The sequence below is a fragment of the Theropithecus gelada genome, chromosome 3 (assembly GCF_003255815.1).
Source record: "Theropithecus gelada isolate Dixy chromosome 3, Tgel_1.0, whole genome shotgun sequence".
NCBI lineage: Eukaryota > Metazoa > Chordata > Mammalia > Primates > Cercopithecidae > Theropithecus > Theropithecus gelada.
Genome location: NC_037670.1, coordinates 18,648,760 through 18,673,525, shown reverse-complemented (window position 1 = coordinate 18,673,525; position 24,766 = coordinate 18,648,760). Strand labels below are relative to the sequence as shown.

At 54.0% G+C, this 24,766-nt stretch overlaps 1 protein-coding gene and 1 long non-coding RNA gene across 4 annotated transcripts in view; one reads left to right on the top strand and one right to left on the bottom strand.

Moving 5' to 3' along the window:
• Positions 1-24,766, top strand: part of TRPM2 (transient receptor potential cation channel subfamily M member 2) — an 88,247-nt gene that overhangs the window by 51,067 nt on the left and 12,414 nt on the right. For 2 of the 3 annotated variants that reach the window (XM_025379299.1, XM_025379298.1), the window contains 10 exons: positions 209-327; positions 983-1,115; positions 1,611-1,782; positions 8,072-8,255; positions 11,380-11,561; positions 11,860-11,992; positions 19,036-19,123; positions 20,190-20,277; positions 21,011-21,168; positions 21,960-22,036. In XM_025379299.1, the coding sequence (XP_025235084.1) occupies positions 209-327; positions 983-1,115; positions 1,611-1,782; positions 8,072-8,255; positions 11,380-11,561; positions 11,860-11,992; positions 19,036-19,123; positions 20,190-20,277; positions 21,011-21,168; positions 21,960-22,036 (1,334 nt within the window). Of the gene's footprint in view, positions 1-208; positions 328-982; positions 1,116-1,610; positions 1,783-8,071; positions 8,256-11,379; positions 11,562-11,859; positions 11,993-19,035; positions 19,124-20,189; positions 20,278-21,010; positions 21,169-21,959; positions 22,037-22,306; positions 22,409-24,766 lie in introns of all 3 variants that reach the window. The other variant, XM_025379297.1, reaches the window with a different exon arrangement.
• On the bottom strand, positions 9,071-20,902 carry LOC112620589. Its single transcript, XR_003118552.1, has 3 exons — positions 20,489-20,902; positions 18,792-18,896; positions 9,071-9,443 (listed from the first exon to the last, which is right to left on the bottom strand). It is a non-coding gene; the product is annotated as an uncharacterized LOC112620589 (long non-coding RNA).

Sequence of the window (24,766 nt, the reverse complement as noted above, 5' to 3'; positions counted from 1 at the left end):
AACAGTGGTGATAGTAACAACAGTGATTGTGATGATAGTGGATAGTGATGTGACAGTGATGGTGGCAGCGAGGACAGTGGTGATAGTGACAGTGGTGATAGTAACAACAGTGATTGTGATGATGATAGTGGATAGTGATGTGACAGTGACAGTGAGGATAGTAAGAGTGACAGTATGTCTGCCTCCCCACCGCCCCTCTTCCCAGTAGCTCTTCTATGACCCTGACGAGTGCGGGCTGATGAAGAAGGCAGCCTTGTACTTCAGTGACTTCTGGAATAAGCTGGACGTCGGTGCGATCTTGCTCTTCGTGGCAGGGCTGACCTGCAGGTGAGTGGCCTCACCCCGATGGTGGGCCCCTGTCTGAGGCAGCCAGCCCCGCAGGGGATGAGCACAGGCCGGGCCCGGAGCCAGCCATACCAGACGAGGCTCAGCTCCTCTGTGAACCCTGGATTGTCATCTGTCTAACGGGTGTCCGGGTGACAGTGTCCCACCTACCCTTGGGATTGTCGAGGGAGCACAGAAGGGGCATGAGAGCTCCTGGCAGAGCTGAGATTGTCCATGTGCTAGGGGCCATGGATGGCAACCACTGGAATTGTCCCAGCTCCACGGACACGCAGCTGCCCCTTTCTCCCTCTACCTCCCTGCTGTGGGGTCACTGCACTGCCTGTGATGGTCTCGGGTCTCTGCGAGGCCATGGCCCCCTTTCTGTGAGGCAAGAGAGCCCTGGCTACCTGCTGGCTCCCTAGGTGCCCCCATGCCAGACTGCCCTGTGGGGCTGGGCGTGCAGACCTTTCTGAAGAGAAGTGGGAGGCTCTGCTCCTCGATCTCATGCCGGCTTTGAACACCTGGGATGCAGGGCCCACCAGAGCCCTTTGCCTCCAGGGACCACCTGGGCGGGGACAGCTGGAGGAGTGGCGGGGGACAGCTCCGAGGGCCACTGTGGCGGGTGGCTGAGGTGCGTGTGCTTCTGCCTGGCGGCCAGGCTCATCCCGGCGACGTTGTATCCCGGGCGCGTCATCCTCTCTCTGGACTTCATCCTGTTCTGTCTCCGGCTCATGCACATTTTTACCGTCAGTAAGACGCTGGGGCCCAAGATCATCATTGTGAAGCGGATGGTAAGGGGACGGGGGCACCAGCTCCATCGTGGCCTGCAGCCCAGGGTGGGCCTCGGGGAGGGCAGGCCCCTTGCCTGCGGCTCAGACCAGGGCTTAACCACACCTGCCGGCCCCCTGTCCTGCTTTGCCCCTTGGGCTCCCAAGAATGCCCTTCTCGTATCTTTGCCTGTGTGTCGCCTCTTCCAGGAAGCCTTCCCTCATTCTCCTTTCTGATCCCCGCTCATTCCTGACCTCTGATTCAGCTCTAGGAGCTTTCCTCCTGGGGTCACGGTTATGTCTGACCCCTCTTCGTCATGTCTTTGTGGTGCCAGCACAAAGATGTCAGCCGTCCACGAGAGTGTGGAGGCAGCCCCAGGGCTGCTCCTGGGAGTCTCCCGCATGTCGCGTCTGTGCTGTGAGTGGCAGTGCCATCTCCACCGCTGCTGGGCCTGCCTCTGGGCCCAGTGAGCATCGGGGGCCGGGAGAGTGTAGCCCACACACCTCTCTGTCCTGCAGATGAAGGATGTCTTCTTCTTCCTCTTCCTGCTGGCCGTGTGGGTGGTGTCCTTTGGGGTGGCCAAGCAGGCCATCCTCATCCACAACGAGCGCCGGGTGGACTGGCTGTTCCGAGGGGCCGTCTACCACTCCTACCTCACCATCTTCGGGCAGATCCCGGGCTACATCGACGGTAGGAGCCGGGCACCATGGGAGCTCGGGTGGAGGAAGCAGGAGAGAGGCTGGAAAGGGGCCGCAGCCTGAGTGGGAGCGAGGCCGGCTCTGTCCGGGGTCCTGCAGTTCCCACCTGGTCGGCGTCCTCCTTGGGGACATTCACTCCCCAGCTCCCGTGGCAGGAAGTAGAAGGGGCTCCCACTGCCCAGGGGAGGGAGGAGGGGGGGCCTGGTGGGGGTGGGGGTGGGTGGTGCCACGCAGAGGTCAGAGTGGGCTGAGGGCACCTGGGGCATCAGCTGACAGCCCCCCGAAATGGAATGTCACCCTGTTTCCCCTTTCCCTCTCACCTCAATCAGAAATAACTTCCTTCTCTTGATGGAGAGAATTCATTCCTCCCTCCCTTCCTCCTTCCCTCCCTCCTTCCTTTTCTTTCCCTCCCTCCTTCCCTCCCTCCTTCCTTCCCTCCCTCGTTCCCTCCCTCCTTCCCTCCTTTCCTCCCTCCTTCCCTCCTTCCCTCCCTCCTTCCCTCCCTCCTTCCCTCCCTCCTTCCTTTTCCTTCCCTCCCTCCTTCCCTCCTTCCTTCCCTCCTTCCCTCCCTCCTTCCCTCCTTCCTTCCCTCCTTCCCTCCCTCCTTCCCTCCCTCCTTCCTTTTCCTTCCCTCCTTCCCTCCCTCCTTCCTTTTCCTTCCCTCCTTCCCTCCCTCCTTCCCTCCCTCCTTCTCTCCTTCCTTCCCTCCTTCCCTCCTTCCCTCCCTCCCTCCCTCCCTCCCTCCTTCCCTCCTTCCCTCCCTCCTTCCCTCCCTCCCTCCCTCCCTCCTTCCCTCCCTCCTTCCCTCCTTCCCTCCCTCCCTCCCTCCCTCCTTCCTTTTCCTTCTCTTTCCTTCCCTCCCCCCTTCCCTCCCTCCCTCCCTTCTGTTTCTTTGACAGGGTCTTGCTCTGTCACCCAGGCTGGAGTGCAGTGGCACGTCTACCTCCTGGGTTCAAGTCATCCTCCCACCCGCCTCCCGCGTGGCTGGGACTACATGTGCACGCCAACACACCTGGCTAATTTTTGTATGTTTTGTAGAGACAGAGGTTTCGCCATGTAGCCCAGGCCGGTCTCGAACTCTTGAGCTCAAGTGATCCGCCCCTTGGCCTCCCAAAGTGCTGAGATTACAGGCGTGAGCCACCGTGCCTGCCAGATAGAACACTTTCCATATAGAAGGTTTTTTTCTTTTAACAGCTTCACTGAGAGAACGTTCACCTGGATAAAGTGTACCTGTCAGTGGTTTACAGTATCTTTACAAAATCTAATTTTATAACATTGGCATCACCCTGAGAAGACCCTGCATCTCACAGCCACTCCCGTTCCCTCCCCTCAGCCACAGCCACCCACGAAGCTACTTGCAAGTTGCCTTTTCTGGGCATTTCATAGAAACTGGATGATGTAATAGGCAGTCTCTGGTGTCTGACTTCTTTCACTTGACATCATGTTTTCAAGGTTCGTCATCGTGTATCAGTATTTACTTCCTGTTTATGGCTGAATAGGACCCTGCTGTATGGACATGCCACATTTTATTCATCCATTCAGAGCTGGTGGACATATGAGTTGTTTCCACTTTTCATTCATTGATTCATTGATTCATTCATTCATTCATTTTTCCCGAGAGGGAGTCTCATTCTGTTTGTTGCTCAGGCTGGAGTGCAGCGGCACAGTCTCGGCTCACTGCAACTTCTGCCTCCTGGGTTCAAGCGATTCTCCTGCCTCAGCCTCCTGAGTAGCTGGGATTACAGGCGCCTGCCACCACGCCCAGCTAATTTTTGTATTTTTAGTAGAGATGGGGTTTCACCTTGTTGGCCAGGCTGGTCTTGAGCTCCTGACTTCAGATGATCCACCCGCCTCGGCTTCCCAAAGTGCTGGGATTACAGGCGTGAGCCACCACACTGGGCCGTTTCCACTTTTCTTTTTTTTTTTTTTTTTTGAGACTGAGTCTGGCTCTGTCGCCCAGGCTGGAGTGCAGTGGCCGGATCTCAGCTCACTGCAAGCTCCGCCTCCCGGGTTCACGCCATTCTCCTGCCTCAGCCTCCCGAGTAGCTGGGACCACAGGCGCCCGCCACTTCGCCCGGCTAGTTTTTGTATTTTTTAGTAGAGACGGGGTTTCACCGTGTTAGCCAGGATGGTCTCGATCTCCTGACCTCGTGATCCGCCCGTCTCGGCCTCCCAAAGTGCTGGGATTACAGGCTTGAGCCACCGCGCCCGGCCTCCACTTTTCAAATGCTGTGAATAACGTAGCATGAACTGTTATAGGGTTTTGTGCGGGTATGTTTTTATTTCTCTTAGACACCTGGGAATGCGTGGCTGGCTCATGAGAACTCCATGTTTAAGTTTTTGAGGACCTGCTGGGCTGTTTTCCAGACAGCCTGTCGCATTCCACATTCCTGCCTGCCCAGTCCCAGGATTCCAGTTTCTCTACCTTCTTGCCAACATTTGTTATTGTCCATTAAAAAAAAAAAAAGCTCACATCCCAGTGGGTGGGAAGTGGCTCTCCTTGTTGCTTTGACTGGCATTTCTCTAAGGACCTGCCATGTCAAGCGTCTCCTCTGGTGCTAATTGGGCCATCTGTACGTCTTCTTTGAAGAAATGTTTCTTCCTGCCCTTTGCCCATTTTTCTTTTCTTTTTTTTTTTTTTTTGAGATGAGATCTCACTCTGTCGCCCAGGCTGGAGTGCAGTGGTGTGATCTCAGCTCACTGCAACCTCTGCCCCCCTAGTTCAAGCAATTCTCCTGCCTCAGCCTCCCGAGTAGCTGGGGTTACAGGCACACGCCATCAACCTCCTGAGTAGCTGGAATTACAGGCACCTGCCATCATGCCTGGCTAATTTTTGTATTTTTAGTAGAGACAGGGTTTCACCATGTTGGCCAGGATGGCCTCGATCTCCTGACCTCGTGATCCGCCCACCTTGGCCTCCCAAACTGCTGGGATTACAGGTGTGAGCCACTGCGCCTGGCCGTCTTTGCCCATTTTTCAGTTGGGTTATTTGTCTTTTATGTTATTGAGTTGTAAGAGTTCTTTACATAAGGATGCCAGTCTCTTACCAAATGTATGATTTGAATTGTTTTTGTCAGTCTGTGGGCTGACTTGTTATTTTCTTTATGGTGTCATTTGATGCACGAACTTTTGAACGTTTGATGACATTCAACTTATCAATCTCCTTGATCATTGTGCTTTTGGTGTCCTAGTTGAAAACCACGGCCATGATTTACACCTGTGTTCTACTAAGTGTTTTACAGCTTTCGCTTTTTGTTTGGCCTGGTGTGTGGTAAGGGTCAGTCTTCCTTGTGGCTCTCCTGTTGTCCTAGCACTATTTGTTGACAAGACTGTTCTTTCCCTCTTGGCATCCTTGTTGAAAATCAGTGGACCATTAACATAAGAGTTTATTTCTAGAGTGTCAGTTCAGTTCCACTGATGTCTGTCCTTGTGCCAGGGCTGCACTATCTTGGTGAGTGTAGCTTTGTAGTAAGTTTTGACCATACTGTCTTGGTTGGCGTAGCCTTGTAGTAAATTTTGAAATTCGGAAGTATGAGTCCTAATTTGTTCTTTTCCAGGATTGCTTTGGCCTCTGGATCCCTTATCTTCACAATAATTTTTGGATCAGCTCATCAATTTCTCCAAAAAGGGCATCTGTGATTTTGATTGTGAACATGGGATGTGTTTTTGCTTATTTAATTCTTTATCTCAATAATGTTTTATAGTTTTCAGTAATAAGTCTTATGCTTCTTCTGTTAAATTTATTCCTAAATATTTTATTCTTTTCCAAACTGTTATAAATAGAATTGTCCTATTGATTTCATTTTGAATTGTTCATGACTGGTTTATAGAAATACATTGTCTTTTGTAGATTGATCTTGAACCCTGAAACCTTGCTAAACTTCTTTATTAGTTCTAATAGATTTTTAGTGGATTTGTCATATACAAGACCATGTCATCTGCAAAAAGAGACAGTTTTACTTGTTCCTTTTCAAACTGGTTGCCTTTTATTTCTTCTTCTTGCTTAAGTGCCCTGGCTAGAACCTCCAGTACAATGTTGAACAGAAGGGACAACGGGGGACATCCTTGCCTTGCTCCTGATTTTAGACAACGAGTCCACTGATCTTAGGGAACAAGTCTTTCACCATTAAGTGTGATGTTAGCTGTGGGGCTTTTGTAAATGTGCTTTATCAGGTTGAAGAAGTTCCTTCTATTCCTAGTTTCTTGACTGTTTTTATTGTGAAGGAGTGGTAGACCGTGTCAGCTGCTTCTCCTGCACTTATTCGAATGTTCCGATGGTTTTTGCTCCTTTCGCTATTAATATGGTGCATTCCATCAATTGATCTTCGAATGTTAAACCAACTGTGTGTTCCTGGGACACGTCCCACTTGGTCTTGGTGAATAATCCCTTTTATTTGGTGCTGGATTCACTTTGCTAGCTGTTGTTTTTGATGATTTTTGCACCTACATTCATGAAGGATATTGGTCTGCGGTTTTCTTTTCTTGTAATATGTTTGCCTAGTTTTGGTGTCAGGGTAATACTGGCCTCATACAATGGCTCAGGAAGTAGTTCCCCCTCTTATATTTTGCAAGAGTTTGTAAAAGAGTGGTTTTAATTTTTCTGTAAACATTTGGTAGAATTCACCAGTGAACTCCTCTGAGTGTGGACTTTCCTTTGCGTGATGTTTTTGCCTTACTAATTCAATCTCTTATGTGTTACAGGTCTATTTATATTTTCTATTTCTTCTCCAGTCACCTTTGGTAGTTTGTGTCTTTCTAGGAATTTGTCCATTCTTCTAGATTATCTAATTTCTTAGCATATAATTTTCTCTAGGATTTCCTTTGTAAGATTAGTAGTACTATCCTCTCTTTCATTTCTGATTTTAGCGACTTGAGCCTTGTCTCTTTTTTTTTCTTGATCAGTCTAGCTACAAGGTGGCAATTTTTTGTTGCTCTTTTTCAAGAACTGAGTTTGGTTTGTTGACTTCATTGTTTTTGCTTTCTTGATCTCATTTATATTCTAATCTTCATTATTTCCTTCCTTCCGCTTGCTTTTGGCTTGTCTCGGGGGAAAGCATCCAGTCTTTCCCATTGGGTATGATGTTAGCTGCAGGATTTTTGTAAATGTCCTGTCAATCAAAGAGGTTCTCTTTGAGTCCTATCTTCTTGAGTGTTTCTATTGTGAAAGGGTGGTTTGCTCTTCTTTTTCTAGTTTGCTACAGTGGAAAGTTACGTTAATAATTTTAGCTCTTCTTTTAAAATATAGGAATTTATAGCCATCAGAGTGAGTTTCTATCTTAGAAAATTAGTAACGCATTCAAAATACGTTTGATTATCCAGGACTGCATTGCTCATTGTTGAACAATTTTAAAATTCAAGATAAGTATAAAGAAAGAGTGTTATTCATAATTTCACCTCCCAGAGTTAACCTTTGTTAACAACTTCCTATGTTTCCTTAGAGATTTGTTTAAGGTAGAAGCTGGTTACGTATTAAACAGCCCTTACTTTCTATGCATGCAGGATGCTATTTTGCTTCACAATCACCAGTTTTCACTTGTCCATGCATTGTCTCAGCAGAGTCTTCCCTTTTCCACATCTCCCTTCTCTCCCTTCTCTTGGGGATAGTTGTTAATTTTTTTTCCTTTTCAATTCTTTTTTTTTTTTTTGAGACAGAGCTTTGCTCTTGTTGTCCAGGTTGGAGTGCAATGGTGCGATCTTGGCTCACTGCAACCTCCACCTCCCTCCCGGGTTCAAGTGATTCTCCTGCCTCAGTCTCCTGAGTAGCTGGGATTATAGGCATGTGCCACCATGCCTGGCTAATTTTTGTATTTGTAGTAGAGACAGGGTTTCACCATGTTGTCCAGGCTGGTCTCAAACTCCTGACCTCAGGTGATCCACCCGCCTTGGCCTCCCAAAATGCTGGGATTACAGGCGTGAGCCACTGCTCCTGGCCTTTCCTTTTAAATTATTTCCCACCGAATTGAACTCCCCAGGCTTGGGACCTGGTGCTGGCCCTGGCTGGGGCCCTGGCAGTGCCCTGGTGGGTGGCGTACCCTGGGCAGAGGCACGGGCCCGTCTGGGTGCAGCTCTGCCTCAGGGGCCTCTTACCTGTATCTGGCTGGAGACAGATACCTCCTTCTGGACTTCAGGCCCAGAGGTGACAGCTGAGGTCACCCAGATGAGCGGCATCAGGCCTGCGGGGGACCTGGCAGTGATTGGAGGCCTCGAGGGTCCCCTCCTGCCAGGATCCTCTTGACTCTGTGTTATTCTCTTGGCTCACCCACCCCCATTCCCAACGCCAGGCGTGAACTTCAACCCGGAGCACTGCAGCCCCAACGGCACCGACCCCTACAAACCCAAGTGCCCCGAGAGTGACGTGACGCAGCAGAGGCCCGCCTTCCCCGAGTGGCTGACGGTCCTCCTGCTCTGCCTCTACCTGCTCTTCACCAACATCCTGCTGCTCAACCTCCTCATCGCCATGTTCAAGTGAGCGCCTGGGTGGGGCTGGCGTGCGGGCGGGTGGGTGGACGGCGTTCCTGGGCCGCAGTGGCCAAGCTGTCTCCAGGGTCTTGTGGACAGTGTGGATGGCTGGTGCACAGAGGCGCCTCACTGATATCCTAGTGGAGCGTGCACAGCCACTGTCCGTGGTCACTGCTGCGTCTGTTGAGCTGGCGTGGGTCTGTCCCTGTGGCTGCTGGGGACCCGCGGTGCTGCGGATGGATCCACGTAGGCCCTGCGCTCATGGCGCAGGTGTCTCCTGGAGGCAGCTTCCTCCTGCGGGGCAGGGATGTTGGTGTCGGCCTCGTTCCTTTTGCACAGGAGCATCAGTATCCATGAGCTCACTGCCCTACCTGGGGGCGTGCCGGGGCCGCTGCTGCTCAGTGCTGTCCCCTCATCACTCCGAGGGCTCTGCCTGTGTCTCCCTGTGACTGAGCAAAAGGTCTCACTGCCCGATGTGCAGGAAGCCAATACTATGACACCAGGTTTTTTGTTTTTTGTTTTTTTTTTATGAGACGGAGTCTGGCTCTGTCGCCCAGGCTGGAGTGCAGTGGCCGGATCTCAGCTCACTACAAGCTCCGCCTCCCGGGTTCACGTCATTCTCCTGCCTCAGCCTCCCGAGTAGCTGGGACTACAGGCGCCTGTCACCTCGCCCGGCTAGTTTTTTGTATTTTTTAGTAGAGACGGGGTTTCACCGTGTTCGCCAGGATGGTCTCGATCTCCTGACCTCATGATCCGCCCGTCTCGGCCTCCCAAAGTGCTGGGATTACAGGCTTGAGCCACCGCGCCCGGCCGACACCAGGTTTTTGAGAAAATAAACGCTTTTCTTCTGGGCCAATCCACAAGGAGACGGGGTGCAGTTCACGTCTGTCCCCCGTGCTGGCTTTAATGCAGTGTTTCTATTAGGGAAGGTTCGGGGGTGGGTTCGTGGATTAGTAGGTGGCTGGTGGAAGAAAAGGGGGGTCTGGAAAGTTGTGTCTCCTCATGGGTCTCGTGTGCACATCTGGGCTGAGTTACCGGGACCCCGGGGTGGAAACTCGGGCTGTGGCGTCAGCAAGCTTGGGCCCTGCAGACTCCAACTGCCCACGTTGGTTCCAGCTGACCTCAGCCAGTTCTAAAAGCTCCTGCGAGCGAGTCTCAGCATCCCAGCAGGTGGTTTCTTTCCTTGTCTGCCATCTGTAAGTGTGAGCATTTCTGTTAGTTGCTGGGTTCTTTAGCTCTTTGGGGCCAGTTCCCCAGCCCTAGACGTGTTCCTGCTGTCCCCACCGTGTGCCTCGGAGGGCGCTGGCTCTGTGGCGCCTTCCCCTGAGCTCTGATCCATCTGTGGACGGCTCCGTGTCCGCCCTCCCGCGCCATTAGGGGCTTCTTCATCTGCCCGTCTTCACGTGCTTTGCTGGTTTTGTGGGTTTGCACACACGTGTCCACCTCCTCTGGGCCTGGTGTTTGTGGCATCTGTGGCAGGTTGAATAACAGCCCCAGGGATGTCCACACTCTAACCCTGTGGCTATGGGGCCTTATATGACAAAAGGGACTAGGAGGATGGGGTTAAGTAGAGGATCCTGAGATGGGAAATTATCCGGGGTTGTCTGCACGGGCCCGACATCATCACGAGGGGCCGTGGAAGACGGAGGCAGAGAAGGAATGTGACGATGAAAATGGGCATTGGGGGGAGGTGAGACCTCCGGCCCAGGAATGCTGGTGGCCTCTGGAAGGTAGGAAAGGCAAGGCATGGAGGCCCCTGACCGACGGGAGGAGCACAGCCTTGCTGAACCTTGGTTTTAGCCCTGTGAGGCTCCTGACCTCCAGGACTGCGAGAAGAGTCTGATTGCTTTAAGCTGCCAAGGCAGTGGCGGTTCACTACAGCAGCATCAGGAGACTCATGCAGTGGCTGTTCCTTCTCTTTGGAAATGTCTAGCATTTTCTTTAAATCCTTAGTGTCTTGAAGCATGCAGTCTTATCATAGAACTTTTGGAATATTATTTGCTATTGTTGCTTTTGAAACAAGAAGGACAAAATAGGTGGCTGTCCATCCGGCCCCTGGTGGACGTGGTCCTCTGGGATTGCGTCTCTGATCAGCCGCAGCAGCTGTGGGTCCCAGGCTTTGGGGGTTCCAGTTTGCTCTTGCAGGTTTTAAACTTAGAACAAATTAAATGCTGAGGACCTCACACCAGAGGCAGCATAAAAAAGAACTCCAGGGAACCAGGAGGCCACGCAGAATGAAAGCGCAGATGTTTAGGGTCTTGGTGGGCCCCTGGGTTGGCTTTGGGGGTTCCGTGGCCAATTCCTGGCCCTGACAGTGGAGCTGAGGAGCCCAGCATGGATGCGGAACCGTCATGGCCCACAGAAAGCCCAGTCTCCCCATGCTGCCCCCATAATTCAGAAAACCTCCTAGGCCCTCAGAGCCCTTCCCAACCTCTGCAGACAGGCCCTGTGCTATCCGGGACTCTGAAAATGCTTTTGTTCCTGGTTTTATTAGGAACCAACTGTTTCTCTTCTTGTTTCATTGGCTAAGCTTCTGAGGTTGCCACCTTTTGCTTTAACATGGGTTCTGAACGTTGAGAGAAACTGAGCATGGGCCAGGACTGTCATCTCGAGGCCAAGGGGCTGGTGGCAGGATACCGTTCCTGCAGCAAGTATGGCACCCACACTGCCAGCTCCCGTTGCGGAGGGCTCTGTGCCTGTCACCCTGAGACACACCCAGGAGGCCCCTGCAGCCCTGCCCCTTCCACATGCACCTCTGGGGGGTCTGGCTCTGGTACTTGTCAGAATCTGCAGATCAACTCTTAGAGTTCAATGCCAGACAGTGTCTGTCTCCTGATAAACACCCACTTTGTGTTATTCACCAGTGAGGCTTATAAAATCGAAAGTCTGTGTGCTTCTCCTTTTTTTTTGCCTTGGTTCCCAGGAAGCCTGGAATTGTGAGGTCTGTGGGCTGAGTTCTGTGCCTGGAGCTGGCCTCCTGCGTGGCGTGGCTCTACTCTCGGTGGCATCAGAGTGGGCACACGGTGTGGCTCTGCTCTCTGTGGCATCACAGTGGGTATGCGGGCGGTGAGAGGGGTCTGTTCCAGGTAAACACCCTGACCTCGAGGTGTCGCTCTCTCCTCCCTGATAGCTACACCTTCCAGCAGGTGCAGGAGCACACGGACCAGATCTGGAAGTTCCAGCGCCATGACCTGATCGAGGAGTACCACAGCCGCCCTGCTGCACCGCCCCCCTTCATCCTCCTCAGCCACCTGCAGCTCTTCATCAAGAGGGTGATCCTGAAGACTCCGGCCAGGAGGCACAAGCAGCTCAGTACGTCAGTCTCAGTGCCTCTCCTAAATCTCCTGGCCGCCTGGGTGCAGAGGGGGTGGAGATGGTGTGGCAGCTCTGCCCAGAACCCTGGACGCTCGGCAGGCCTGCAGGCCACTCAGGCTGCTCCCCTTCTGCTGGCCTTGAGCAAGTGATGGGGACCGAGCCCAGAGGCTCCCTCGGGGCAGGTGTGCGGAGGGCTCTTCCTGCCACTCAGGACCGACCACTGGGTGGGTCAGGGCTTCAGGGCCCACCGTCCTGAGGATTCCAGATCCCCTGGTCTGTCCTCCCACCCTGACAGAGAACAAACTGGAGAAGAACGAGGAGGCGGCCCTGCTATCCTGGGAGATCTACCTGAAGGAGAACTACCTGCAGAATCAGCAGTTCCAGCAAAAGCAGCGGCCCGAGCAGAAGATCGAGGACATCAGCAATAAGTACGGGGGCTCGGGCGGGCCTGGGGGCGGGGAGCCTCTAGGGAACCTCTTGCAGGTCCACAGGCACCATGAGTACATGTCCCACATGGGGAGGCCCAGCAATGCCTCACTGGGGAGGGAACGCTGTACCCCGTGGCCCCTGCAATGTTGCACGCATCTGGGCCTGTGCCCACAGCTGACCCAGGGCCCTCTGGGGTCCTTAGGAAGGCTGGGCCCCACAGGGCACTGGGTCAGAGGCTGGGAGGGAAGCCTCGGCGGCTGGAGGAGGGGCAGGTTGGCCCATAGGAGCTGGCTTGGAGGCCTGGGGGGATGTGCACATGGGGTCCAGGCTGGTTTGGGGGTGGTTTGCTCTGTGAGCTTGTTGGTGCACAGCCTTACTGTAGCTTCTGCAGGGCCTCGGCAGCCCAGCCCTTGAGGTCAGCCACGCTCAGCACCATCCTCCCTCTCGGCTCCTCCCACTTTGCTTCTTTGCAGGGTGTGAGGTCAGTGTTGGGGGAAAATCTTTCTGCTTCCTTCTCTCCACTGCCAGCCCTTTGGCCCTGCTAAGTGTCAGCAGGGCCTAATGGCCCAGCAGTGGGCAGCAGGAAGGGCTGTTCCCAGTGTCCTGCTCTCAGTGTGCGTCTCACTATGGCATGAGAGGAGGAAGGGGAATATGGACACAGTGCCACCTAGTTATGGCAGTATGGAGGCTCCTGTAGTCACAAACGGGCATACCTGGAACTGGCAGGGATACCCAAGACTGTGGGCTCTGGACAGACCAGGCCAAGTGCCCTCCACCTTAGAGACAGGTATGTACTCCTGCCTTTCCATACCTCCCTAGCCTTGTCTGTAAGATGGAGACACGATAGTCCCTGTCGACACCTTGGAGTTGTTTCCAGAATACAGTGGGGTCCTGACTGTAAAGAATTGAGCACATATGCTGAACCATAGTCAGGGCTCTGCTAACGTGGCCTGGTGCTTTTATCATTACTCTTACGAGTAGTGGTGGTGGTGGTGGCGATGGTGATGATGGTGGCTGCGATGGTGATAGTGGTGGTGGTAGTGGTGTGGTGAGGGTGATGATGGTGATGGTGGTAGGGACGATGCTGGTGATGGTGGTAGGGATGATGCTGGTGATGGTGGTATTGATGGTGGTGGTTGTATTAGTCTGTTTTCATGCTGATAAAGACATACCTGAGACTGGGAAGAAAAAGAGGTTTAATGGACTCAGTTCCACATGGCTGGGGAGGCCTCACAATCATGGCAGAAGGCAAGGAGGAGCAAGTCACGTCTTACATGGATGGTGGCAGGCAAAGAGACAGAACTTGTGCAGGGGAACTCCTCTGTATAAAACCACTAGATCTCATGAGACTTATTCACTATACGAGAACTGCATGAGAAAGTCCTGCCCCCATGATTCAATTACCTCCCAATGGGTCCTTCCCACAACACGTGGGAATTGTGGGAGATACAATTCAAGATGAGATTTGGGTGGGGACACAGCCCAACCATATCATTCTGCTCCTGCCCCCTCCCAAATCTCATGTCCTCACATTTCAAAACCAATCATACCTTCCCAACAGTCCCCCAAAGCCTTAACTTGTTTCAGCATTAACCCAAAAGTCCACAGTCCAAAGTCTCATCTGAGACAAGGTAAGTCCCTTCCACCTATGAGCCTGTAAAATCAAAAGCAAGCTAGTTACTTCCTAAATACAGTGGGGGTACAGGCATTGGGTAAATACAGCCATTCCAAATGGGAGAAATTGGCCAAAACAAAGGGGCTACAGGGCCCATGCAAGTCTAAAATCCAGTGGGGCAGTCAGATCTTACAGCTCTCCAATGATCTCTTTTGACTCCATGTCTCACATTGAAGTCACGCTGATGCAAGAGCTAGGCTCCCATCTTGAGCAGCTCCACCTTTGTGGCTTTGCAGGGCACAACCTCCCTCCAAGCTGCTTTCATGGGCTGGCATTGAGTACCTGTGGCTTTTCCAGGTGCACGGTGCAAGCTACTGGTGGAGTTACCATTCTGGGGTCTGAAGGACAGTGGCCCTCTTCTCACAGCTCCACTAGGCAGTGCCCCAGTAGGGACTCTGTGTGGGGGCTCTGACCCCACGTTTCCCTTCCGCACTGCCCTAGCAGAGGTTCTTCATGAGGGCCCCGCCTCTGTAGCAAACTCCTGCCTGGACACCCAGGCATTTCCATACATCCTCTGAAATCTAGGTGGAGGTTCCCAAACCTGAATTCTTAACTTCTGTGCACCTGCAGGCTCAATACCACATGGAAGCTGCCAAGGCTTGGGGCTTGCACCCTCTGAAGCAACAGCCCAAGCTGTACCTTGGTCCCTTTTAGTCACAGCTGGAGTGGCTGGGATGCAGGGCACCAAGTCCCTAAACTGCACACAGCATGGGGACCCTGGGCCCGGCCCATGGGTCTTCCCTTAGCCTCTGGGCCTGTGATTGGAGGGGCTGCTGTGAAGACCTCTGACATGCCCTGGAGACATTTTCCCCATTGTCTTGGGGACTAACATTTGGCTCCTTGTTATTTGTGCAAATTTCTGCAGCTGGCTTGAATTTCTTCTCAGAAGATGGGATTTTCTATCCTGTTGTCACGCTGCAAATTCTACAAACTTTTATGCTCAGCTTCCCTTATAAAACTGAATGCCTTTAATAGCACCCAAGTCACCTCTTGAATACTTTGCCACTTAGAAATTTATTCTGCCAGATACCCTAAATCATCTCTTTCTCAAGTTCAAACTTCCACAAATCTCTAAGGTGGAGGCAAAATGCCACCAGTCTCTTTGCTAAAACATAGCAAGAGTCACCTCTGCTCCAGTTCCCAACAAGTTCCTCATCTCCATCTGAGACCACCTCAGCCTGGACCTTATTGTTCATGTTACAATCAGCTTTTTGGTCAAAGTCATTCAAGAAGTCTCTAGGAAGTTCCAAACTTTCCCACACGTTCCTGTCTTCTGAGCCCTCCAGACTGTTCCAACCTCTGCCTGTTACCTAGTTCCAAAGTCGCTTCCACATTTTCAGGTATCTTTCCAGCAGCCCCCCACTCTACTGGTACCAATTTACTGTATTAATCCATTTTCACACTGCTGATAAAAACATACCTGAGACTGGGAAGAAAAAGAGGTTTAATGGATTCACAGTTCCACATGGCTGGGGAGGTCTCACAATCATGGCAGAGGGCAAGGAGGAGCAAGTCACATCTTACGTGGATGGCGGCAGGCAGAGAGAGAACTTGTGCAGGAGAACTCCTCTTTATAAAACCATCAGATCTCATGAGATGTATTCACTACCACGAGAACAGCACAAGAGAGACCCACCCCCAAGGTTCAGTTACCTCCCACTGGGTCCCTCCCATGACACATGGGAATTGTGAGAGTTACAATTCAAGATGAGATTTGGGTGGGGACGCAGCCAAATTATATCAGTAGTGGTGATGGTGAGGATGGTGATGATGGTGGTAATAGTGGTGGTGGTGAAGGTAGTGATGGTGATGGTAGTGGTTGTGCTGGTAGTAGTGATGATGGTGGTGGTAGTGGTAACGGTGATGATGATGGTGGTGGTGGTGATGATGGTGATTGTGATGGTCACGGCAGTAATGGTGATGGTGGTGATGATGGTGATGGTGATGGGTAATGGTGATGGTGGTAGTGGTGATGGTGGTGGTGGTGGTGGCAGTGGTAATGGTGGTGATGATGATGGTGGTGGTGATGGTGATGATGGTGGTGGTGGTAGTGATGGTCATGGTGGTGGGTGATGGTGATGGTGGTGATGATGGTGATGGTATTGGTTGTGCTGGTGGTGGTGGTAGTGGTGATGGTGATGGTAGTGATGGTAGTGGTTGTGTTGGTAATGGTGGTGGTGGTGGTGATAGTGATGATGGTAATGGTGGTGGTGGTGGTGGTAGTGGTGATGTTAGTGATGATGGTGATGTGGTGATTGTGATGGTGGTGGTAGTGGTGATGGTGGTAGTGGTGATGGTGGTAGTGGTGATGGTGGTAGTGATGGTGATGTGACAATGGTGATTTTGATGGTTGTAATGGAAATGGTGGTGATGGTGGTGGTGATGGTAGTAGTGGTGATGGTGGTGATGATGGTGCTTCTGATGGTGGTAATGGTGGTGGCAGTGATGGTGGTGGTGGTAATGATGGTAGTGGTGGTGCTGGTGGTGGTGGTGATGATGGTGGATGTGATGGTAGTAATGTTGATGATGGTGATTATGATGGCAATGGTAATGATAATGGTGACAATGTGAGGACCTTAATGAACTGGCTGATGTCAAAGCCCCTTCTAGCTCCCATTCTGAGTGAACTAGATACAGGTGCCCTGTTTGCTTGAGTCTGGGCACGATGACTTCCAGTTGAGCCCTTGGCATGCTCTCTGCCTAGAACAGTCTTCTCCCAGAGAGAGTCAGGACTTGCTGTCTCTCTCTATTCATGCCTCACTTCATTGGAGGGCCTTTCCTGCCCTCCACCCACCCTGTCCCCATGCCTTGTCTTTCTGGAATCTGGATGTTGGTTGGCTAGTGGGTTTGTGGGTTGGGTCATGTCTACCAGCCAGGCTCCATGTGAGAGTAGGGACAGAGTCCCACACGTTCCCCATAGTATCGTGGGATGTAGAGCAGACCCAGTGCCTAGAAGGCGCTCAGCAAATCCTATGCAGTTCTGGAACTGCTGCTAGTTCCTGGTCTGGCAGGGTTGCAGAAGGCTGGGGTCGCTGGTCTCCAGGCCTGCTCAGCCTGATGTTTGGCTCCGATGGTCCACTTACAGAGGAGAGACCTGGGGTCATGCAGTGCCCTGAGAACCTTCTCTTACTTGCTCTGGCCAAGCACAGCTTTGATGGATGGCCTTGTCTGGGACATCTGACTTTGAGCAGTGGCCATGCCCAGGGCCCAGATGCTGGGGGAAGGTGCTTGGGAGAGGCGGCTTCCGCATGTCAGGATGAAGCTGAAAGGCCACAGCTCTGCTGATGACCAACATAGTCAGGGCTGGAATACAATGGCTGGCGTGTGTTAAGGGCTCACTGAGGACCACGCCCTTCACCTGCATCATCTCGCTCAACCCTTTTGCAGAGGGAGGTATTTTTCCTTCCACTTTTACCCACGAGGAAGTGGAGGCCCAAGAAAGTGAGAGAGGTGGCTCAGCGTCCACCACTGGCCAGCGGTGTGGCCTGGAATGCAGGCCCCAGCAATTTTGCAGCCTCCTGCCTTAAGGGAGTGGGCTGGGCCCCAAATGAATCAGTCCCAGGCTGGGTATGGTGGCTCAAGCCTGTAATCCCAGTACTTTGGGAGGCCGAAGTGGCTGGATCATGAGGTCAGGAGATCGAGACCATCCTGGTTACCATGATGAAACCCCATCTCTACTAAAAATACAAAAATTAGCCAGGTGTGGTGGTGTGCGCTTGTAATCCCAGCTACTTGGGAGGCTGAGGCAGGAGAACTGCTTGAACCTAGGAGGCAGAGGTTGCAGTGAGCCGGGATCGTGCTGCTGCACTCCGGCCTGGGCAACAGAGTAAGACTCCACCTCAAAAAACAATTTAGTCCCAAATGCTGCTCAGCTCCTGCCCTATCCCAGACGAAAAAAAAAAAAAAAAAAAAAGAGTAGCCTGGTGCGGTGGTGTACTTGGGGTCACAGAGTCCCAGCTGCTCAGGAGGCTGAGGCCAGGGGTTTGAGGCTGCCTGGGTGACAGGGCGAGACCCTGACTCTAATGCGTATTTATGTGTGAACGGAAGTTTTCCCAAGATGAGCCTGCAGAATGTATTTCCGCTGGGCCGCTGGCTGGTGTGCTCACCTGTCACTCCCATTGGTCAGCAGCTCTGGCTCATCCACCGACGGGCCTGGGACAGAAGCTGATGTGCTTCAGTCGACCTGATCTTGCAGAACACGGGCTCCAGGGAAAGTGAGGAAAGAGCTCGGCCCTCACCAAGGGCCCTAACCTGGTCACTGACCCTCCGTGGGTCCAGTGAGGAAGCCGGGGACCCGGGAGGCGAATGAGCTTGGGATGCCATAACCTTGCAGCACTGAGGTGAGCTGAGTTCACCAAAGCTCCTCGCCCACAGAGCAGGGCTGGAGCCTTGGGGGTCAAGGACAAGCTCTGTCTGCAAATCTAGACAGTTTCTGCATCTCACGGTGGTGGAATCACGCGGGTCCGAGAAGGCGCCAGTAACCACCCTTGCATGTTTGCAAGGCTGTCTGGGAAAACACAGCAGGTGCAGTTAAGCGGCTTTTGTGGGATTAAGCAAAATGCAGTGTGGGTGAAAGGAGACTCCCAGGCCCGGTGCGAAATCATTTTCTTCCCTTTCCCTAGATAACTGTTTAAAGTGGGACATATCCCCAGAAAATTTCTGTGTTACTAAAATAGTTGCTCAATATATTATAAGAATATCACTTGCAGTGGGCGCAAGGAAGTGAGGGAGCCCAGGGGACAGTGGATGAGAGCTGGAGACTCGTGTTTGGCCGCAGACTTATTTTAACCATAAACACAGCAGGCCAAGGCTGGGTGAAGCAAAATAAGACAGAAACCAAATATTTCCAGAATAATAGTGCCACTCCACAACCCCACAAAATAAGACAGAAAGCAAACATTCCCCAGCAACAGCACCACACCACATCCCCACAAAATACGACAGAAACCAAATACTCCCAGAAAAACAGCGCTGCTCCACAATCCCCGCAAAATACGACAGAAACCAAACATCCCCAGAACAGCAGCGCCTCTCCACATCACCCCCACAACAAATCAACCTCTGCTGTGCCCAGAGGAAGCTTCACTGTGACCTGTCACCTGGCCCTCCCTCAGTTCGCTCACCTGCCCCCTCTCCTGGGACGGACAGGCTGCCAGAGCTTGCCGTGTGAGCCTCGGCTGTCCGTCTGCTGAGACGTCTTTCCCTTTGGGGCCCTGGGCAGTTTGGTTCTATGGGAGAAATGCATGTTACAAATAGTTTCATATTAAGAGGAAGCGAAGACTGATGCAGGGCCGTCTGCAGTGCGGCGTGGTGTTCCCAGGGCCCCAAGGCCTGGTGTGCATCCAGCTCAGCTGCTTCCTCTTTCAGGGTTGACGCCATGGTGGACCTGCTGGACCTGGACCCGCTGAAGAGGTCGGGCTCCATGGAGCAGAGGTTGGCCTCCCTGGAGGAGCAGGTGGGTCCGAGGTCCAGGCCTCCGTTCAGGAGGTGCCACTGTTGGGCCTGGTGGGCGGCTCTGCCATGTGATGGCACCGAGTAGGGCTCTGAGAAGCGATGGTGAGGAGGAGGAGGCCAGAACGTCAGGGCAGCCGTTCCCAGCTGGAAGAGGCGCCCTGTGTGTCCTCCAGAAAAGCCTGCCCGAGCGTTTCTGTGACCGAGCTGCTCCTGTGTGCCCTGCGGCCTCTGTGGCCGGGCTGTGCTCCTGGCTGCTCCCAGGAAACAGAGTGTTTGTCCCTCCCGGCCTCTGAGCCCTGGAGAGGCCATGAGACTGAGGTGGGGAGGACTTAGAGATGGCCTGTGAGGGTCTGCCCGCCCACCCCATCAGTGTCCACCAGCTGGGCCGGGCCGTGCTTTCCAACGACAGCCCCTGAGGCCAAGGCAGCCTCTGTGGTCAGCACTGAGCCCTGTGGATGGCTCAGCCACCCAGTGCTGTTGCTCCCAGCTGGGCCCTGTGCTCCTGGGGCATCCACCATCCACCAGTCCTGCCTGCTGCACCCAGAGGTCTGCCCAGGCCACCCTCTCCCCCAGTCTAGGCCTTGCTGGGACCCCTGACAGGGTGCCCAGCTCTGAGCCACATGGGTGTCCCGCTGTCCCCTGTGGGGGCTGCATCGGCCTCTGGGGAGGCTCCTCCTGGGAGGTGCAGGAACCCTGGAAACCTCTGGCTTTGGCGGCCCGTGACCTCTCCCTGTGGTGGAGAATTGCCTGACTGCAGCTTCATGCTGGCTCCATCCTCTGACTTGTCCAGTCCAGTGACAGTCCCACTGTTGTATCTCTTGGGCAGGCTGCGTCATCAGATGTGTGACTCGGCAGCCCCCAAGGGAAGCTGGGTGGGCCCGGGGCAGCATCCTGGCTGGCTTGGTGGCTGCCTGGGGAGGAGGTGGTGTCTCACTTTCAAAGTGTGCAGGGGCTGAGTGGCAGGGGTGGGGCTCCTGGCTGGGGGAGTGAGGTCTCGGTGGGCAGTGGGATGTGTACCATACGTGTGGGTGGTAGGTGCTCACTGTGTCTCGGGCTGTGCCTTCCAGGTGGCCCAGACGGCCCGAGCCCTGCACTGGATTGTGAAGACACTGCGGGCCAGCGGCTTCGGCTCGGAGGTGGACGTCCCCACTCTGGGTGAGTGGGTGGCCAGGCCAGCAGCTGGTCTTCACCCGCCTGTGTTCTTTTGGGTCTGGGGTCAGTGGAAGGAGAGGCAGCTGGCGGGGCTCTGGCCAGGAGGAAGGCACTGGCTGGAGCCCGTTCCCAGGCCTGGCAGAGCCAGCGCCCTCAGGAACTCAGCCCACCCACCAATGCCGGTGCCGAGGCCCCGCCCGATCCCTGACCTGACCAGGTTCCTGGACGTCCACGGGGAGGCCTGGCCTGCCGTGCCCTGAGCTCCCCACATACCCCACTGGGGAGTCAGGGGTGTGAGCCGGGCAGCTGCAGACTGTGTCTGAATCTGGTCAGGTGGGCTGAGTGACGAGAAGCAAAGTCTGTTTTCCTAAATTTGCAGCTGACTATGAAATGGACATAAGTAGCCTTCCTTGGGCCACTGAGTTTCGCTGGCCTCCAAGGAGCACATTTCTCTCGGTAACTGCACTGTGAGTTCAGCTCATTACTGAGGTCCCTGATTGCCGCTGCACAAAGGGGCAGGTGCTGGCAGGGATGCTGCCCTGACCTCTGATGGCCGTCCTCCCCGGGGGCCCTGCTCACTTCAGGGCTGGTGTTCGACCTGCATGGCCATTTGGGCTTGGGGAGGTGGTGGAGCCCAGATGTTTTGGTGGAAGGACCACAGAGGAAGTCCCTGTCCTGCGGGTGAGCACCTGAGCCTGGGCTCTGCCTTACGTCACGGCTTCCTGACTGTCCCCAGCTTCCCAGAAGGCCGTGGAGGAGCCAGATACTGAGCTGGGAGGCAGGAAGAAGATGGAAGAGCCAGGCGACAGTTACCACGTGAATGCCCGGCACCTCCTCTATCCCAACTGCCCCATCACGCGCTTCCCCGTGCCCAACGAGAAGGTGCCCTGGGAGGTGAGCGCCTGCCTGAGCCCAACCAGGCAGAGTGGCCGGGCCCCTGGGGAGGCGAAGGCAGCCCTGTCCCCAACCATCTGGTGTTAATCCTGGTTTCCGGCCACTGCAGCCACAGGGGGATCTGTACGTCTGGCAGCCCCTGCTTGACATTTGAGGAAACTGAGGCACAGAAGAGTCAAATCACAGGGGCCCCACAGCTCGAGGTGGTGGAGGGGCCTCGGGGGGCACACTGACCCCCACAGAGTTCGAGGCTCAGGCTACTCCCATGATCATCCTGGGGCCCAGCGCCACTGGCTCCATTCCCCCAGGTCATGTCCTGGTCCTAGACCCCACCCATCCCTGTGAATGGCTCTGGCCCCTTTCCAGATGCCAGGCATGGAAGAGAGACAGAGACACAGAGACAGCGAGATGGCTAATGGCCCTGCGGAGACTCTCGCCCTCCTGGTGCAGGGCTTCTCTCTGGCCCATCCAGAACATTCCAGGCTGCTGCTTTCGCTGCCTCTGTCCACCACACAGAATCCTCCTTGCCTCCAGGGTCCAGCTTAGACCCCTGCCTCACTCTGGGAAGACCCCCAAGGCCTCCAGTCATGGCTGCCTGCCCTTCAGCTGGCCCCAGGGTGGGGGTCCCTGAGCCCAGCCCCCGGCTCTGCCCGGCTTGGAGCTTCTGCCCTGCATGTTGGGATGTTGGGGTTGGGTTCAGACCCAGCGTAGCAGCCCTTTTACCCTGGTGCCTGGGCCCAGCTTTGCAGTAGGGGTAAAAATCTAGGGGAAAATTCCCTGTTTTGCAACAGACGGAGTTCCTGATCTATGACCCGCCCTTTTACACGGTGGAGAGGAAGGACGCGGCCGCCATGGACCCCGTGGGAGAGTGAGTGTGAGCTGCTGTCCGTGCTACCAGCTGGCCCCAAACCCAGGACCTCCCAGGGGCTCCCTCGAGTATCCCAGTCAGGGCCCAGCCTGGGGAGGCCCTGGTGAGCAGGAGGGGTCCATGGGGGCCTGAAGGGGCCCAGCTCCTACTGTCATATACACTCAGCCTACAGCCACTCGGCTGGGCCCTTGGTGAGGGGTGAACCCTGCCTGTCTGCTCTGTCCCACCTGCAACACGGGGACACAGACACGCCTTCTTCTCTGCTCCCAGCACCCTGGAGCCGCTGTCCACGATCCAGTACAACATGGTGGACGGCCTGAGGGACCGCCGGAGCTTCCACGGGCCGTACGAAGTCCAGGCCGGGTTGCCCCTGTGAGTGTGCCCCCCACAGGCCCCGCCCTGTCAGCCTTTGGAGTTTGCCTGGGGGGCAGGTTTCCTCTCTGGGCAAAGGAGGCATTTTTCTCATAAAACAAACCAAAAATGCATGTGAGCCACAGAAAGGAAGAAAACATCAACTCACGGCATCACTGCAGCTCCTGGGATAGGGCATGGGATGGTGGGACTTACCCCCTGGCCTCCAGTCCCTGCCGTAACCTGGGGACTTGGATTTGTCTGTGTACCGGGGGACAGCTGTGCTGCGAGAGGCAACATCTTGGAGGATGGGCGGGGGGGACAGCTGTGCTGGGAGAGGGTGACTCCCCGGAGGATGGGCAGGCGGGGACGGCTGTGCTGGGAGAGGGCGATGCCTTGGAGGATGGGGGGGGAATGGCTGTGCTGGGAGAGGGCGACGCCTTGGAGGATGGGCAGGAGGGGACGGCTGTGCTGGGAGAGGGGGACACCTTGGCGGATGGGCAGGGGCTGTGCAGCAGGGAGGGGACACAGGAATGGGTACTGGCAGGCTCACCTGGCCGGGAAGGTGGACTCGCCTGGCGTTGTGTTCCCCACAGGATTGGCGCTGCACCCATCACACAGGTGAGGAAACCCAAAGTAGTGTCAGGTGACCCTCAAGGGCCTACAAGTGCCCTGGAGGGAAGGAGCCTGGGGCTCTTGGACCCTGCCATGAGGAGGAGGTGGAGGAGGGGCCACCAGAACCTGGGGTTGGGGGGTTGCCAGGATGTGGGGCATGAACCATGGAGCAGAGGAGCCAAGGGGTCTGAAGGACCGGGGGACTGCATGGCAGGCCTTTGCGGAATGCTCTGGAACAGGGTGTGCGCTCCTCTGCCCGGAGCTGGAGGTCGAGTAAGGAGGTGGTAGAAGGCTATGGGGCCTGAGAGCAGAGGTCCTGGCCAGGTGGCTGCAGCTGCAGGTGGCCTGCTCTGGTGTTGGGGGTGTGCGGGATGGGCAAGGGTGGGTATTTAGGGAGGTGCATCTGGTGGCTGTGGGAAGCTGACGAGGAGAGCTGCAGGTGCCTGGTGTGGGTGACAAGGCACAAGCACCTGCTCTCACGGGCGGTCACCACACAGGCAGGTGTGTCAGGACTTGGCAGGATGTGGTGGCCACGCGGGCTTTAGTAGCACAGAAGAGCACTTTCTATATGCCCCGTGCTTCTGTTGTGGACTTATGAATCTTATTTTCATTGTCTTTCCTTAGGTGTGTTTTCTTCTATGAAATTATAAAGACACACTTTCCTATATTCATTTGATACGTTTTAAAATTAGATTTTTCACTGAGTCTTTAATAGTTGAAGTCTGCTTGTATAAAGTGTGAGGAGGGGCCTGATTTATTTTGTGAATTCACACAGAAAGTGAGCTGCCTGACTTCATTTCCTGCTAAGGTCTGGCTCCTCCCCTGAGGTGTGGCTCCTCCCCTGATGTCTGGCTCCTCCCCTTAGGTCTGGCTCCTCCCCTGATGTCTGGCTCATTGCCTGAGGTGTGGCTCCTCCCCTTAGGTCTGGCTCCTCCCCTTAGGTCTGGCTCCTCCCTGAGGTGTGGCTCCTCCCCTTAGGTCTGGCTCCTCCCTGAGGTGTGGCTCCTCCCCTTAGGTCTGGCTCCTCCCTGAGGTGTGGCTCCTCCCCTGAGGTGTGCATGAGGTCTGACTCCTCTTTCATAGCTCTGTCTGCCTCTGTCCCACTCATCTCGTAGCAGATCATGCCACGATTTGCCATAGCATTGCAATAATCCTGACTCTGGGGTAGCATGTCTGTAAACTTGCCTTTTCTGGTCTTGAGACTTTAGCATTTTTGTGAGTTTAAAAACCAGTTTTTCTAGCTCCATGACAAATCCATTGATAAGAATTGTATTAAATTTATAGAAAAATTTGAGATGACACTTTTATGATAATGAATCGTCTATGTATATATTTGTCAACATTTATTTATGTCTTCTCTTTGTCCTTCCCTAAAGTTTTATAATTTTGCTCATAAGGATCTTACACTTTTAAGTAATATTTATTCCTCAGGTATTTGATAACTTTTGTTATTTGGGGAAATTATAACATTTTTTCTTTTTCTTTTCTTTTTTTTTTTTTTGAGATGAAATTTTTTTCTTTTTTTTTTTTTTTTTGTTGTTGAGATGGAGTCTCACTCTGTCGCCCAGGCTGGAGTGCAGTGGCCGGATCTCAGCTCACTGCAAGCTCTGCCTCCCGGGTTTACACCATTCTCCTGCCTCAGCCTCCCAAGTAGCTGGGACTACAGGCGCCCGCCACCTCACCTAGCTAGTTGGGTTTTTTTTTGTATTTTTTTAGTAGAGACGGGGTTTCACTGTGTTAGCCAGGATGGTCTCGATCTCCTGA